Source organism: Phoenix dactylifera, chromosome 5, assembly GCF_051530095.1.
Source record: "Phoenix dactylifera cultivar Ajwa chromosome 5, Ajwa_hap1_PhDact_Kaust_v1.1, whole genome shotgun sequence".
Taxonomy (NCBI): Eukaryota; Viridiplantae; Streptophyta; class Magnoliopsida; order Arecales; family Arecaceae; genus Phoenix; species Phoenix dactylifera.
The window spans coordinates 38,222,338-38,240,513 of record NC_143194.1 but is presented as its reverse complement, the minus strand read 5'-3'; the positions used below and the strand labels follow the sequence as shown (position 1 = coordinate 38,240,513).

At 37.9% G+C, this 18,176-nt stretch overlaps 1 protein-coding gene across 2 annotated transcripts; it reads right to left on the bottom strand.

The window, feature by feature from the left end:
- Positions 1 to 8,539: 8,539 nt before the first annotated feature.
- Positions 8,540 to 13,877, bottom strand: LOC103709750 (uncharacterized). 2 transcript variants are annotated; one of them, XM_008795243.6, is made up of 3 exons: positions 13,541 to 13,877; positions 13,051 to 13,329; positions 8,540 to 8,979 (listed from the first exon to the last, which is right to left on the bottom strand). In XM_008795243.6, exons 1-3 carry the CDS (start codon positions 13,810 to 13,812, stop codon positions 8,805 to 8,807), a joined length of 726 nt encoding a protein of 241 aa, XP_008793465.1. In that variant the 5' UTR covers positions 13,813 to 13,877; the 3' UTR covers positions 8,540 to 8,804. The 2 variants fall into 2 exon arrangements, with proteins under 2 accessions (XP_008793465.1, XP_088578881.2); XM_088722755.2 differs by lacking the exon at positions 8,540 to 8,979 and adding an exon at positions 10,596 to 11,680.
- Between the last annotated feature and the right edge of the window lie 4,299 nt (positions 13,878 to 18,176).

The window sequence follows — 18,176 nt, the reverse complement described above, 5'->3', positions numbered from 1 at the left end:
CACATCGGTTGAGTAGTAGAAAGGATTGTGCCTTATAAGAAGGGGCACATTTTCTTTCTTCGAGAGGCAACTTTTAAAAGGCAAAGCTGTGAGGAGAATATTATCTTCAAAGGCGGCGCATGTATGTCCTTTTGCAAAACAGACAATGCCTCGCACCGGGACGCAACCCTTTTTTCTCCTCTAACAGATGGTGCGGTGAGCGTGGACCCCTCCATAACCTCGTAAAACCTTCGGATCAACATGAATCCTTTCCACTAGAAGAGGCTAGTATTGGAGAGAAGAGAGGGCTCCGGACTTAGTCCCACATCGGTTGAGTAGTGGAAAGAATTGTGGCTTATAAGGAGGGGCACACTTTCTTTCCTTGAGAGACGTCTTTTAAAGAGCAAAGCTATGAGAAAAATATTGCGTTCAAAGGTTGTGCACATATGTCCTTTTCCAAAGCAGACAATATCTCGTATCGGGATGCAACTCTTTTTCTGCTCTAACAATAGTGATCCCTAGTAATTGTAATTTTGTAACCAAAGATAAAGGGAAATCATAAGAAGATGAAATCTTGTTCTCTTCATGTGCAGAAATAAGGTTACGGTATGTCTGACCCTCTTTAGACTCTATTCACATTATTTCCAAACTATATACCTGTTTGGCTCGAGAAAAACCCCAAGGCAGTAAAATATTTAATTTTTGCCAACATTTGAAACTTAACTTCACATAGGTATCCATGTTTCTTAACATTTGGAATTTGCCCAACAAGGTGGATAGCTTACTAATCTGTCGCACTCGCTGCAAAAACAGATAAAGTCCTTGATAGAATTATGAGAGAAGAACACCTCCACCAAGATACAAAAGGGGTGGGGCTTCCAACTTTCCTGACAAGACATTGACCTTCAATAATTGCTCTTCAATAATACTCTGCGAAATAATTAGATTTCCATCTCTAAAACAAGCCTCGGCCCACTCAGTTAATAAAGTTTAATGCTTCTTGGACTGTCCATTACGGCTAAATTCTGCACTGACGTCGGATTTTAAGTAGAATAGCTAATGTCGGTCGGAATCCAAGTGCATTAAGATCAAATAGTACCGAAGTACCCTAAGATCAGTTGAATTCGAAGTAAAAATATCCGTAGATTTTCAATAGAAAAACTTCCAATGCTTAAGTCAAAAATCTACAGCAACGATGGAAAAAAAAAAAAAAAAAAGAGAAGAGAGGAGCAGTGAATTGCTTAACCGAGGGCCTCCAAGTCCTTTCTATATATAGTATGTGTGGGGTCTGCTATCTAATTTATCGGGCAGTGTCATATCATAACTACATAATAACGGCTGATTGTATATTAACTGCATGGTAACGGCTCTTTACGATTACTATTTAGTGACAACCGTACAGATTGTGCATTATTGGTGCAACCGTCGCTAATGCAATTATTGCTATTCATACAATGATCTTTGGCATTATTTTCGTGCTGGACTGACCGGAATGGCACCTCGATCCATACCGAGCTCATTTTTCTCGACTAATATTTAGGTCAGGAAGGTCGAATCAATATGAGGTCAAGATAACCAATATTCTCTCTATCATCATCCATCTTTTGTTGCATATCTCACTTCACGTGATACATACCTAGTTTTTGTCGAGGAAGGTACACATCTATAGTACACATGTAACCAAATTTTTCACGGACAGACGGAGAGATGGTTTCACTTTCGAACGATTGGCTGCCTAATGCCACCGTCCTAGTCCTCTATGAATGCAATCAAACTTCCAATCATGCAGTTGGAGTTTTAGTCTATAAAAAAAAAATTAAAAAATAAATAAATCAGCTTTATTTTCTAAAATTTAGATGTCTTAAAAATTTTAAAATTTTTATTTTTTTTCTTCTAAAAAAAAATGTTGATTCTAATTTCTATAACAGTACAATATAATGCTTCTGAAACATCGCATTTTCGAAAATATTGTACTGTATCTGTCAAATAGAGTCTATAAATAGACTTTAATCCGGTATTTTGGATTACTCAATTCACATTACTATTTGTCTATTTCTTGAGATGAGACATAAAATCCTTCTCTCTTTTTTTTTTCTTTTCTCTTCTTTCAAGCCTCTTTTGAGTTTTCGTTTTTATATGAATATCAATCGTGCTCGTAAAGAAATGGGATCGCCACAGACTCGCATGTAGGAGGCGAATCGCATTCTTAGAGTAATGTTGTTCACATGCCTCGAACCAGACAATTTTTTTTTTAATTTTATAAATTTATTTTAATAAATTATATTTTATAATACTATTATAAAATAACGATATAGTAATTTTTAGATAATATTTTTTTCCAACAGATGCTACGTGTTTGCGTGGCCACGGCATGATTTTGCTACGGTAGACCCCCCTCCCATCCCTTCTGAACCCCACAATCGGACGTACGATGGACCTAACCATTTGCCCATCATCCAATCATGGTCGGACAGGATCGAACGGTCCAAGGAGTGGCCCCGAGGCGCGGATAATACCCTCCCTTTTCTTTCTTTTGTTATTTCCCCCTTACTGTCCTCTTCCTTCTCTCCCGCGGCGGGTGGTCCTAAGGTGGGACACGTGGCAGAAAGGAGTGATGGCGTATCTGGTGGACACCGCACCGCCTCGGCATCAGATATTTCTCTTTCGGCCCGACACCGACACGAGTATGTTTTTTGGATCGCAAGGAAGAAATAAAAAAAAAAAGGAGATGTGATGCGCTGGCCAATGGGCAGCGAGCAACGGATATGTGCGGTCGTCCTGCTGACTGCGTACGTGGCGCGACGCGGTGCGAGGAATATATCTCGATCTCCCTCCCTGCGCTTGCCCCGTGGACCCCACGCACGCCATCACCTTGGATGCATGTATGTGCATGTTGAATGGGAATGGCATCGAGAGAGCGATGATGCTTTGCGGGGCCCGCCATTTGGTGGTTTCCGCGCCACCTTGGTGGGTTTGGGTCAGCGTCAGCGCTGACCGGGGTAGTGGGTTGAGCGCCGCGACGACATTGTCCTCATCTTCTCATCTTAATTACATAATTACCCTCTCAATGACCCGTGATGTGAGACGTCGTCTGGAGCACTGGATGCCATGAACTCTCAGCCGTCTGATCAATCAAACGATGAGTCAGCTGGATCTGAACGTGCCCTCAAGAAAGGGGTTTGAGCAGTTTGACTTTTGCACGGGTCAATTAGTGGAAGATATTTTCTCTCGCAACTCCAAAGGATGTTTGACGGATTTACCAAAAGCATGTTTGTTGGGCTCTCGTTGGACAGCCGTCCATGGAACCAGGACCATCGGATCAAGACTTGACGGTTGCGGTAGGCTCGGAAACCCAACTGAGAACCCACGTAAGAAGCACTTATCATGGTTTAAAAAAAAGGAGGAGTGATGATGAAAGTCAACTGGTCGGCCGAGCATGACTCAGAAACTTGGAATAAATAAAAGAGAGACGGTGGTCAGCGGCTCCCGGCCACCTACGATAAATATATTTTATATTTAGAAAGTTTAGAATGATAAGGGACGAGCAGTGTCTCCACTTAGAATTGAAAAGCAGATGAAGGAGAACAGCATTTGTGTGGATTGGGTTGTTGCTTCTCATCCCTCTCACATCCCCTCACTACACTAATTTATTAACAAATTATACCCTACACTGTATGCACCTTTTTGGCTGTGCAAGTAGATAATCATAGCTGCTCATTTCTATAATGCTGCACTAAAATGAATGCTTGATAAATTGGACTCATAGAAACAAGTTGTCGCTTTGATGCATACATGACAGCTGATGCATGCAGTGTGGAGTATAATTTCTTTCAATTGGTACGCAAGTTAGAAAACCAAGCCCGACACATGGTGTTCTGCTACCTAAAAAAAATGCTTATCAAAATCTACAGCTTGATTGAATATGGAAGGACTTTAAAAAGATCTCGAGTGGCAGATTATATATAAGAATCAAGAGAAAGCTGCCTAAACTAAAGCCGTAAATGGGTCGAGTTGAACCGTGATCTGATTCGGCCTCAACCATTTAGACCCGATTTAAAGGATTCGTAGAACCAGATCGGGTTCTAAAATTAGATTCGTTCCATTTTCTGGGTCAGTCCTAGGTTTACAAAATTTTGACCCGACCCGATTCATTTGATTTTTGGGATAATTTTGGATTTTCTACCCCATGATCCGGCTCGACCCGAACTTAGTATACCGTAGGGCCTGCAGAGATACTTAAAGTTCTCTAACTCTCTATCCTCTAATCTCTTCTTGTGTTTGAGGCTGAGAGAACTGGATGAGACTATTTTTGTGTACTATCGAATGATATGAATTTTATATTAAAACTTAGGTCGGTTACATTAAATGAGAACACTATTTTCCTAAGGAGGAAGTTCAAACTAATGAATGCAAAATAGAGTATAACCTTGCCATGTAGAAGAAGATAGGTTCATAATGAGTCCTTTGCATATGTTGAACTTTATCATATATCATTATCAAAACTATATTCCTCATGTTGGCCCATTTATATTTTTCTAGTAGTATGTTCAGAAAAAATAGAAGTAGATTCATTCTAACAAATTCAAAAAATATCACTGTTGAGTAAAAAGGATTAGCATAGATGCAATTTTTTTCTACTCAGAAAAAAAATGGTGCATACATAAACAAAAAAAATTTCTTGCAGCTAAGAAGGTTGAACCTATCATTATTCACTTAGTTTGTAATGGCATCAATCCTTGATACTTGTGCACTTTCACCTGAATAGTCCTGCATAACCTGCTTTCTATAATTTTCACTCATTGTAAGAGAAACCAAGTATAGAGAATGACAAGTACAGGGATCCGACCTGGACCCGATCTAGAGCTGACCCAGACTCGGTTTGGACCCAAATTTTTGGGTTATGACCGGATTATAAATGGACCCAGCCCGATCCGAATGACCAATTGAATTAGAAATTTTAGTCATGGACCTGACCGACCCGATCTTCTATTGGGTTGGGTATAGGTCCAACATTAGGACCTGAACATAGAATCAGGTTGGGTCGAGGTCACTCATGACCTGGTCCAACCCGACCCATTTGCACCCTTAGCCTAAACTATGCTTTACTTGAAAACTGCTTACTAGTTCATTCCAAATTGATTTGTCACGTACGAAAGATACGTTGACCAAACTCATAAAATACCGCAAAATTTACAATGATCGGAGATGATACACCCCGAAATTTCCAAACAGGTGCACATAGATAACAAACACTAGAAAGCAGAGGACCCATCACTTCTCAATACACCATTCATGTGCTCCATAGAGCATTTTTTCCGCTATTTCCACAAATGATGATGATGAGATCAGTGCTCACTAAATAACGGGGAATTCATGCAAACATCTGTAAGAAGTTTTGATACGTACGTCAAATTTCTCCTGCTGACACACGACATTTTAGGTTAGGTGTCACAGATTGTGGCACATTCGTGGCACAACAAGGCCCTCAAGTCCAGAGTCTTTACAGTATGTGCGGTTGGGTTGGCAGTCTTATATGCGCACCTTCACCACGTTTCCTATTTCAACATGGCCTTCCCGTTGAAGCAGAATTAGGTACGTCTCGTCCAAAATGGACCAAAGTACCAAGCAGATGGAGCACGTCCTGATCGCACATCCGAGTCCAGCGAAGTCGAACATGACCGGCACCGAACTAGATATTACCGTGGAGCTGAAGACAGCTCGAGATAGAAAGAATTGGGTTCGTCTTGATGAGATTCGGTGCATTAGTGCTGGCATCAGGTGGTTGAGAATGGGTGCCCATGGTGTGCTCTAACCGCAAGATAGTTGGTCATAGGGTCGAAGCTTGCCCTGTTTAGGAGTTGAAAGTTACTACAATATGGGTCGAAAGATGGAAGGTGCTTGTGGTAATCTAACCAGCTAAGCTACCTAAATAACCTTTCTAATTAAGAAAGGGCAGTTATATCGTTTCCCAATTTTGAAACTGAGAGTGCAGAGTCACAAGCTGATGAGCTATATTTGAAGTTTAAAAACTCAGTTAAGAAAGAAAATATATAGGCCCAGATCCCGACTCTGTCTTTGCTGACCAAAGGAGTAAGTGCCACCAAAGACAAGCAAAAGAAAAGAGAGAGGGTCCGATTGGTCTTGATCTCACTTTCTTCACTAGCTTGGAATAAGCAACTGAGTCCAAGAGGGAAAAGTAGTTATGGCACCCTCTGGATTTGGGTTTGTTGTGACCGAGGGTGCAGCTCGAGGTGGATTGGGCTGGGCCTCAAGTTGATGGCATTATATCTTATTAGATTTTTGATTACCTACTCTTTGATTGGAGCTAGGTTTGGATTTAGCCCAGCCCAAGTTGAGCCCTACAATGGCAGGCCAGATCATTTTATACTTCAAACCTAATCCAGCTTTCGTAGAACGAAAACCCAAAGCCCCAAAAGAGCCTAGTTGCTTTGGTCTAGTAAATTTGGACCTAAGTAGAACCAACCTTGTTGAGCCACATTAATGGAGTCTGTAAAAATAACTAGGCAGAATTAGAGTGAATCTTCAAATACTAAACTTGATTCGAATGAAACCTATTTGGGATGGACGAAATCGGACATAAGGTGATTGGAGGAGAGCATACTGAATTTGAGAGGCCTGATGGGTGCAGAATCTGGCACATAAACCTGAAAAAGCTCTGCCTCAGGAACAAAGCAACAAAGAAGTCTACGAGCCCAAGCATGTATTAATCTCCCATTGCTGTCCTTGAGGATAGACCAACCCTGCACCAGTGACATGGTCCTTAAGAGACCTGCAAATCTGACCTTAATGACGTGGAGGGGTGGGGCCGCCACGGCACTAACAAGTCAGAAGAGGAAAGAGTCCTAAGCAACCAAGCGTAGCTCCAGTGCCCAAATTTCGAAGTTCCATTCTCAGTGTTCATCACTTGCTGCTGCTCAGCTCTAGAAAAGGAGCTGTGTCCACAATTATTGAGGAAATATGAGATTGGGATTGACAGAGATCTAAAAACATCTGGTTCTGATCCAGTACGCCCTTGTCACGAAAGAAATAATCTTGTGTGAAGTTTCCACGGCCTAACTTCCAACAGCATCTGCATGTAGGATGGAGGAATTAAAAATAGAAATGGATTGGAATAAAAATCAGAAAGGCCCTATTCTCTAGCACGTTTGGTTTGCGACTGAAATCGAAATTGGAATCGAAATGAAATTTGAATACTAGAGAAGAGTCGAAATTGGATTCTGGAGGATCGGGGTATTGCCGTTCTCTATTAAAATTGGAACAAGAATGAAACTTTCCCAACCAAACGGATGGAATGGGAGTCACTCATTCCCATTTTCATTCCAAAACTTAACTTTCTTTGACCAAACATGCCCTAAATGTAATGACCATTGAGCTACTAGGGATTTATAGGTAGAGTTGTTTGTATTGCTGCTGCAGTTCTCTCTATTTATTATGGTATAAAATTTGGTTAGGCAGAGCAACTATGCATTGCCATGTCCAATATTTGAAAGCAATAAATAAATAAATAAATTTTAATTTAATAAATAATAAATAAAGTTTCATTTGTGAAGTTTATGTAAGAATATTATTAAATTAATATTTTATTAAAGTGTCCTACATATCCTATAATAAATGATTAAGAGTTATTACTAGTCCAATTATATTTATGGGTAGAAGACCTATTAAAGGAGTCTTTTAGTTTTCTTGCTGATAGAAAACTTATTAAAAGAGTCTTTTGGTTTTCTCAGAATCTTTTGATTTTCTTGATGGTGGAAGACCTATAAAAGAAATGAGAGACTCTAGGGTTCATACATACAACATAATTTGTGCCTCTAACCATCGTGAGACACTCTTGAGGAATGTTGTTAGGATGATCTTTTTCTTTAAAAGCAAAGGCAGATTTTAGCAATAGATATAGGTATGCCTTTATAGTTTTATATTCCGTGTTATGATTGTGTTTAATATGATAATCCAAGATCTTCTTAATGTATAATTTCATATTTGAAATTATAACAGTCTATCCTTACTATGTCGGGGAGGGGATAGGAATTTCTTCCTCCAATCCTTGACCTGGATTAAAGTCATGTCTCTAAGACATCACATTATTGCAATAGACTTTGGAGGGACCTTTCCCGAATTCTTATCGAAGTTTTTAAGGGTCCTTTCTAAAAGAAAGAAAGGTAAATGGTCAAAAGAAAAGTCTCCCGGTTGCTCCTTTAGGCCTTACTGCGGTATTAGGCCTTTATAGAGTTGGACCCAGATTCAGTGGCCAGGACCAAAGCTGAAACTTTTCAGGCTTCCATCCGCTACTCCTCAGCCAGTAAATATTTCTTTTATTGGAGTCGGAGTCAGAGTCACATTACGTCGGTTAACGAATTAAACAAAAATCAAAACTAATTTCGCTGTTGGAAATGATCAAGAATTAAACAAAAAAAAAAATCCTTGTAAAAGATATGAAACAAAAGCGTAAAAAAAAAACAAAAACAAAAAAAACCATCGGAATCTGCACACCGCTCTATCTGAGGGGGAAAAAGAAAAGCAAAGCTCATGCTGCCCTACAAAAACACAACCTTGTCACACCTATATATAAAAGCGAACATGACCTAAAGGACCCTTACAATTTGGCAGCCTTTCATGCACCATCAACTATTACTTAGATCTCTCATTAAGTTCACATATTGGAAAGCGATGCAGATATAGTTCTTTCACTTGCACCACTCCCAGAAAGACTTAAGGGGACCCAGCCAAAGGCCCTCTTTATTCTCACTTACATGGGACTACCACAAATGATGCATGAAGCACAGAATGTGAGGGAAAACTACGAGCTACCAGAAGAAGCTGATCTGAGATGCAGCAGCAGCTCCGGTGTCATCTTCATCGTGGGACGGAGAATGTGCATGCCGGCCCTCATACGTCGTGATCACCATCCTCGGATCCTCGGCCAAACGCTCGACCCGCTTCTTGACCCGGCAGTTGTCCTGCGTGCATCGGTAGTAGCTCCTACACATGAAGCAACTCATCATGACTTGGCCACCTTTTACAGGAGCCTTCCATCATGAAAAATATAGTAATTATTGCATGGAATATGGCTTCGGGCCCTGGGCATTTGCTTTTCAACAGTAAGATTCGTGAGAGCATTGAGCCAACCCATCAAATTCATGGCCAACCTATGGGATCCCATCGACTTCAAAAACAACAGTGGCTGGGCCATAAAAGTTATTAGAAGGAATGATTGCAATGCCATGGGTTCTTTTCATGTCTAGTGGTGAGCCAGACCCAGGGAGGACCGACTCAGTGGAATCATGAACAAGCAGTGGTTATCAGAGAAGACTAGTTGCTGGAACTATATATGTCGCTCTCTTTGTGGGGTACTAACGGGTTGCACTCTTGCTCGTCATCATTACTTGATCACATGATCCAAGAGGAGGACTTGCTACCTCCTTGCGTCGAAGGCAGCGAACAGTGATGGATGTGGCTTGGTTTGCCATTTGTTGGCCGGCATGTAAAACCCTGGCCATATAATCCACTGAATTCTGCTTTTGAAAAAGCTCGCCGGCCAGAAAGCTAATATCATATTCTGATCATTTTCCTCGAAAAGGATATTAATTCTAATCATTATATAATCCAAGAAAACCATCATATACCTACCATTTTTAACTAGTAAAATATTTCTCTAATAGAATCTTCTCCTTCTTCTTCTTCTTTTTTGGTATATGGTGATGGTTGCAATTGTGATAGAGCTTCTCCAGACCAGCATCTCACTCTAAATACTAGAAACCAGGCATGCGCAGTGCATGCAGGAAGGAAGAGAAAACAAAGAGAAAGTAATAAGGTCCAATCTATATAGGAGTCAAATCAAGAAGTCAAAGTTTATACATAGGAGTCAAATTAAAGAAAGAGATGGAGCCTAATATGATTCGGAGTTTGAAAGGGGTCCGATTTTTCATTTGGAAAAGAAGGAGAGAGAGAGAGAGAGCACACCTGGTCGTTAACATATACAACAAATTAAGTGTGATAATAAACATACTTTTAAGATAATAAGAACAGTATTCTCAGCATAAAAAATGATAGACAGAATTAAGAAAGAATATTTTCCAACTCTGTCATTTTTATATATTATATGGATCATGTTTTTGGGGTAACATATGGCACCATCCATTGTCATCACTTCTTGATCACATGATAGAGCAGGACCTAGCTACGTTTGAGTATCCAAGACAGGAATCAACAAGGAATTAATGTAGCCAAGTAGCAGCTAGCCATGACAACCATTGGATGTACAACACAAACATTGGTAATTATATAATATAATGTTAATAGTAACAATTGTATGGGGTCTTCGATCATTCAGTTATTTACGTAGAAGTTTGATGGGTAACAAATGATGGCTCATATGATTAATTTATTGGAATTAAATATCATTATGATAGAACTTTTGCAATCTAATGATTGAAATAACTTCAGTATCTTTTTTTTTCATTTTCAAGCATGAAAACTTAATTACCAATTGATTTCGCTTTCTTAAAATAACACCTTGCCATCTTGTTCTTCATCAAAAGTATTTACCTGGAACCTTTTCATCCTTATCTTTGCACACTTCAAAATACCAAAATAGATTTATAATGAACAATGCTGTGTACCATAATAATTCCAAAACAAGAAAATATATATCAGCAACATGACTCTTTTCGTTCTAAGTTTATTGCTTATCATTAAAAGCTAAAATTCCTCCAAAATTAATTTATCGAGCACATATGGCATGGAAATCTTGAATAGAGAATTTCTAAGTTTTTTTTTGGTACAAAATTTCTAAGTATTTTACAGAATGGAAATAAAGTTACAGTTAAAACAAAAGGAAGTGGTTTCTCATTTAAAAAAAATAAATGGAGCTGATGCTGAAAGGAAAACCTATACATCAAACCACAATTGCACTAAAAAAAATACAACCCCATTTTCTGATTTTGGTGAAAACAGCACAAATGGAGAAAATCACCAAAGGAATTATTTGTATAAGTTGGAAAATATTCATTCTTATCCAGCCCTTGGTGATGCACAAAAATCGCTAATAATATTCTAAGTTTCAATAAACACAATAAATAAGCTGGGAAGGTTGCTAAATTCTTGTCCTTGCTTTTTTCTATGTAGATTTTTCTGTTTTCTTTGTATTGCAATGAAACAGATTCCACCTTTTCACTCAGACTAGATGGAATCACAGAAAATATACACTTCATGAGATAAAATACATGAAAATGATATGGCAAGGATGTGGAACACCTAACTAGAAGTATCATTCTACACTATGGTCATGCCTCCTTCAATCCTCAAGGTTCTTTAAATAATAAAAAAAAAACTTACGTATTCATGTTATTTTGCTGCGGCAAAAAATAGAGCGCACTGTTTCGGCCATTAAAACTTGTCTACTTCCAACGTTTGAAGTCTCATCCGACCTAGATTTGATCCAAGTTAGTGATAGGAAACTATTATATCAGCGTTTACTGAATCCTAGCTAGTTGAACCCAACTTAATCCTATCCTAAAGTTGACCCGTACGTAGTTAACCCATATAACTCGAACAAGCACTCCATAACTAGCGATTTTTAACAGAGCACTGCATATCGTGTTTCCGTCTGCACCAAATGTAGTGAGACCGATCCCTGGAGCCACATTCTTTTATGCACTGTAAAAAAGGATCCTCATAGCATCTGCAATATATAAAAATCTCTTGGATTTTTTTCTCCTTCATAAGAAACAAAAATGCAAGTCTTAGTATCAATGACAAAGAAATGAAATCTGGACGGGAATTTGGGTCTTATGATATATGATTATACTCATACTTATCATCAAAAAAAAAAAAAAAAGATCTTCTGTCTATCATTTCCATCAAGTGTTTGTAAAGGCAAGCAGTAGTCTAGCTTCATCCAAGAATCATTATAGGTCCATGAGTCTATACAGCTCCTCTATATAACTTTTCCATGAATCTTTTCAAGCACCAATCTTTATCTTCTGTAACCACTAGTGTACCTCCAAGCCTCTGTGATACACTCATTTAGGGATCAATCTTTTTTACTTACCTATCCATTTTAACATTTTCATATCAGTTATGTCCCTTCGTTTGGATATGGATTGGGCATTGCTAGCATTCTCTAAAAGCTGTATATTATTGATGAAACTCACTTACTTTCTCGTTTAATAGTGCGAGACTTCATAGGTAACAAAAAAGAAGTTGAGAACAAAAATTATTTCCACTCTTTTACTCCATACATCTAACTAAATTGTTTTGATAGGTATTCGTAAGTTTGTCTCATTAGAAGGTTGATTGCATTACGAAAAAAACTATAACTTAAAGTTTTCTAACTATTTGGATTAATCCCACGTTCTGAGTTTTTAATTACAGAAATGACTTTTTTTTTTCTTTTTTGTAGGTCTTGACATGGTTTCAAATTTGGAGTTCCGGGTACACCTGATAGTCTTTTAACCTGTGTTTGTTTTTCTCTTTTCTTTTATGAGTCATCCGAAGTAGCTTGACTTAGGTTCGGCTGCGGGCCACGGTGGGATATGTCCCTTCGTTTTGGTTGCTTTTATAGAAGTAGACGGTAACAAATGTTTAACTGCTAAAGAATTTTGAAATTGATATGGCATTAAAGCTTCTCATCTTTCTCAAAAAAAAAAAAAAAAAAAAAAGCTTCTCATTAGACTTTCACCTCCGTATTCTCTACTTGATTATCTGTGCTTAATTTGCAGCTTAGATCTGCCATGTAACTTTTTGATTTTTTTTTTTCAATTGATGTCTTTAGATTTTTCGGGGGTGAATGATATATTTAATTAGATTTTCAGAATTTTAAGTTTCCAATCTCGCATACTCAAAAACGCTATGCCTGCACTAAGAAAAATAGAATAAAGCGAAATCCAACTCCCACCAAACCACAAAGAAGACTTCCATATCACATGTAATGACTAAGAATAAGAGGCTGAAACTGATGGGGAAGTCTCCTTTTTCTTTTCAACCCTAACCCTAAATTCCTTCATGCAGAAAACCATAGAAAAGTAGGTTCTTGTTTGAAGATTTGTTTACCTTGGGTGCTGTGTGTTCTTCACAACCTTCTGGCCATACTTCCTCCACTTGTAGCCATCATCCAACACATCCACTTCACTCATGGTCTTAAAACAAAACCTTGGCTCCCTCACCTTCCTTCTTGCCTTCATCTTCTTCATCCTTAAGGCGCTGACTGAGAGACAGTTGATACTGCTACTAGGACCATTACTGGTGCCGCTGTTGTTCCTATTGTTACTATGATGCTCCTCTCCAACTGATGATCTCTTGTTGTTCAATGACCACTCTTCATTCCATGGCCTAAGTTCCACGAAAGAAACCCAGGTATGGAAAGTCTTATAATTTTCTCATGAATGGTAAATAAAGATCAGATAAAAAGCGATAGAAGAGAAGCTAAATATGTTGCATTCCAGATTTCAGAGTAGATTAATTGGATCGTTTGAGGGAAAATAATAATAATGGGTTTTGTGCTTCACTTGAATTAAATAAAGGGCGTTTTATGCGATCTTACCAAGGACTATTGCTGCTTGATCTTTGCACTGCAGAAGCTCCAATTTGGGGTGAGCCACCAACTCTGAGCTTTAGAGGCAAGGATGGGAGGGTTTCCCTCGGATGAGAGGCAGCATCCCCTCCCAGAGAGTGCTGGAGGCCATATGGGGAGAAGGCCAGATGAGGAAGAGGTGAGGTTTGAGGGGTGAAGCTCATGTGGGGAGTCCCCATGGTCTCTTGACTCGCCACCAACCCTTGGCTCAGCACTACTGCACTGGAGGTGGAAGGAAACATCTCTCCCAATCCTTCACTCTACCTCTCTCTTCTGTCTCATATAGGACAAAGGAATATGGTGAAGGATAATGAAAGTGAGGAAGAATGTTGTCTTTAAGTCTTGGAAGGTGGCATGTACCAGTATCAGTTTCCATCACAAAGCTAATGACCAATTAGTCCTTTGTGAGCTACACCCTTCACTGTTATTCTTTTTGGTAGTAAAAATTAATGGCAATATTCTTTTACTAAAAATCTTTGTTATATGGTGATGCTTTTATTACTCGTAAGCACTACTGTAGACCAGGGAAAGAAACAAATAATCTATACTTTGCAGTTCCACTTTAGCCCATGGATACGGATCTTAGATCCATGCAAACTCCTTTCCAATATTATTGGCATATATAAATTACACACATATCAAGGAGTGGTTTGTTGCTACAGTGTCAAGATTCATGCCTCCCGTGAGCGAGGACATAATCCGATGCTCTTCTCAGGAATTACACCTCTTTCGATTATCTCGCACAGGATGAAGACATGATTCAGGAAAGGCGTTGGCTTGCGTTCCATCTCTCATGACTCCCATTTGCATCATTAATGATGTGAACTTTACTTAAAATATATCCCAGTAACATCATTAATGACGCCAACCGGTGGTTGGCACGCCTCCCCTCAGCCCTCGCATATAGGGGAAATAAGTTCTTGGAGCGCTTACAATGGGGGGACGTTTCAACTATGACTTTGTCATTCTCTCACCATTGTTTTCAGTTTAATTGATTATCTGAATTAAAAGTCTGCTATGGTCTAGAAATGCTTGAGTTGTTCAGCAGCATGATTGGCTTGTATCATATCACATAGATAGCAATATGTATGTGACGATTTATACGGACGTATATTTTATTTTACATCAATTATTTGCCGAAAAGATATTAGATATATATATAGAACTAAGAAACTCAAAAATTACTTTCTAACTAATTTTTTGAATGAAATTTTGAATTGTTATATTGTATATTTTATGTATGAATAATACTAATTTGCTCTTTAAAAAACAAAATTGAACTGTATGCAAATGCTAATGGGAAGCATATTGAGTGGCCTCCTCTCGTAAAGAACAAAACTAAGTTTTGTAAATTATATTAATGCATCTTGAGATCATCATGCTAAATGCGTCTGCAAATGGCAAATGTAATTATATTATAACATGGAGTTAAAACCGTTAGTTGATGCCCGGACAGAGGCAGTAAAAAGACGGGGAGAAGCATGATAGATCTCTTCTACTGACAAGGACTTGTAGTCATTGGATATTAGAAAGATTCTCGTCTTTTCAGCTTGTTTTACTCTCGATTACATATAATGAATAAATAATCTGATGTATATCCATGATTTTTTTTGCAGTCTTTTGATGAGTAAGCAATAATAATAGGGCACTGATGTTTATCCATTCAGCTAGGGCTCTCTTTTCCACGGCCTACATATGAAGCAATGATGGTAAATCTTGGGCGCAGATCTCCTCTCCGGACTTGGGCGGTGAAGATCTCATGATTGTTGAAGAGCGCATTTGGTGACCACCAGTCACCCCTCCCAAAAAGCCGTAAAAAGCTCTCCATCTTTTAACTTTTCACTTGCAACTTTTACTGATTTGAAATATCAATCTATCTCAGAAAAATAGAGAATGAAAATATTTTTAAAAAATTTATTTTTTTAAAAAAATAAAATATATTTAGATAATATTTTTATAGAATTAAGAAAATTTTATAAGAATCAAAATTATAAAACTGCCGAAAGAGAAAAAAATAGCTATAATTTATTTTACTTCCTACAAAATTAAGGTTGGAAAATATTTGGTTGATAAAGCCGTCGGAAAAAAAAAAAAACGATGAAAGCCAGCTACAGTAGAATTGTAGTCAGCGGCTGAGTTAGCCTAGTCTTGCCCAACTGTTGATAATGGTATTTTGAAAAAGCTCATTCTATGGTTGGATATGCTAGTTATGATTGATTTTATGAGCGTAAGACGATCGTGTTAAGTTAAATATAATAACTTAAATATATTAAGTTCTTCTTCTTTCTATTTCTTGAAAAAAATCTATTTTACACTTAAAGAGAGAGGTTAGATGGAGAGATCAAATACGATGCCTTTTTTCGTATTTTGTGCTTTCCGCCTCGTGAAACAAGATTCGTACAAGAAGCATATGTCCCTGCTTGCATTTTGATTACCCAAACAGATTCTTAATTCATCCAAATCCAAATCCAAATCTTACCCAATCCAGCAAATTGGTAACCAAAGACTATTTTCAGACATAGATTCTAAATTAATAAGCTAAAAACATTTTAAAAAATAATTAAAGAGAAATTAAAATATTAGATAATATGTTTATATTTTTTTAATCATGAAACTGAAGATATAACCAATTTATGTCGGCCGAGATGATAATTACTAAGACTCTAGATTTATATTATATTATGCAGAATGCTCGATGAGGATCGGTATGAAAACCTGGACTCTAAAAATAAGGAAGCATAGCTATATACCGTGATCCAGATAATCATGGATGGAATTATTGGAGCCTGTTGGGACCAACCCGGTCCCCAAAGAACTGAAAAAAGATCAGCAATTAAAGCTGCATTCATGCATCAGATTATGCTCTTATAGATCTAGGAAGTACCTGCATTGGTCCAAACAAAGAAATGCGAAATGATTAGGGCCTACTAGATTGCAGATCTCTGGTAATGATAGATAAATGAAATTGCAATGAATCCAAATTTAGCTTCTCCAATGCATTCAAGCTTTGAGACTCAAGCCAATGTATCATGGGTGCAGATTATTCATTAAAATTTGAATTGGTTTGTATATGCATATACATGCATGGCCTCGTGCAAGCATGCATGCATGCATACTGACACACACATATGCATGTATGTATATATGTACATGCATACATATAAATATATACATGAATGATTGCTTGTATGTATGCCTTCTACTTATGTGCAGTTACATGTGTACGTTGCCCTTAAAAAATGAGTAGAAGGGAGGCAAGAGCCACCCAGAGTTTATTGTTGAAACAAATCATATCTACAGCTAGATGAACAGCTTTTGTTTAGGATTGTTCACCATCTAAAGGGTCTCAAATTAGAATATTCTACTAAACTGCAGGAACTGATCAGAAGATAATCCAGCCTGAGACTGCTAAAACTCTACATCTCTAAATTGTTTTCCTCGAAGCATCATGTTACCTAGTATGCATAAATAAAAACCAATACTATCTGTTGTAACAGCAAGGAAAGAACAAAGACACAGAGCATATTGAGAACTTGGACAATGATAAAGAAGTAAACTTAATAACAGAACTTGAATGAGAGCTATTTGTTTCTGAGTTTCCTTTCCAGAACTAATTAACAGCAGATGAAATGAGCTCCTTGTGACTTCATCCCAACAGATGATTCAGCTATGAGTGTAATAAAGAAGAATGCAGAGATTTTACTTTGTTCCATATTTTGCTAAAATCAGGCAGAAGGTTATGGCTGCATAAAGATGAATAATGCTCGAAAAGATTAAGACCGATGGCAGCAGTAGAAGCACAACAAAGAGAGAGTTGCAGCAACTAGATTTTATCGATAGATTAGTTGAAGTTGCCTAACCATGTTCGATAATCTAATAGTTTAAGAGCAGTTTGAGATACTGTAATGATACGGTAAAGTTGAATTAAGTTTGATATTTTTATCATTTATATTATATTGCAAGAACATTAGATGGTTAAGTATTTAAGGATGTCTTGTGAGGAAGAACTGGACAATACTCATCATTACAAAACAGCTTCGAGATATTTTCTGTTTGATTAGACTAAGCTTCCATGATCTTTATGGCTTCGTGATAAAAATTCTAGCTTTGCTTTGTGCAAATGCCAAGTGCACTACTTCTAATAAAATAAAAGGTAAATTTAAAATCTCAGTATAGCTGTGGAGGTAAATTGATTCATCTACGAGATCTAATCCAACACCCAATATAGTTTCACAAATCTATTATCGGCAGGCGTGCATATGCAGCCCTTTTCACATGCATATGCGTGCACCGATCATTGAATGTAGAGAACTCATCATCATGCCATCCACATGTACCGATCATGGAGCTTAAAAAAATGATTAATTGGATGTGTTAAAAAGAATGCTTTAGAAACATGAAAATATAGCTCAAAAAAGGTTCGAGTTGTATCGTTTGCACAAAAGAATGACTGATCTTTTTTCTCGATATCAACTGCAATATCAAAGAAACCCAAACATCTCCATCCATCCACCTGTTCAGATCTCAAAGTGGCCATCACATGATTCAATGGTGGATTCATGCAAAAGAAAGTGAATCCTTTCTCTTTTTCTTTTCTAAGTTATTG

What these genes read in the sequence shown, in the direction of transcription:
- LOC103709750 (XM_008795243.6), bottom strand. Translation starts at nt 13,812, where the DNA reads ATGTTTCCTTCCACCTCCAGTGCAGTAGTGCTGAGCCAAGGGTTGGTG. An exon ending in TCAAGCAGCAATAGTCCTTG is followed by an intron (nt 13,330 to 13,540) that starts GTAAGATCGCAT and finishes CGTGGAACTTAG; the next exon opens with GCCATGGAATGAAGAGTGGT. An exon ending in AAGAACACACAGCACCCAAG is followed by an intron (nt 8,980 to 13,050) that starts GTAAACAAATCT and finishes CTTCATGTGTAG; the next exon opens with GAGCTACTACCGATGCACGC.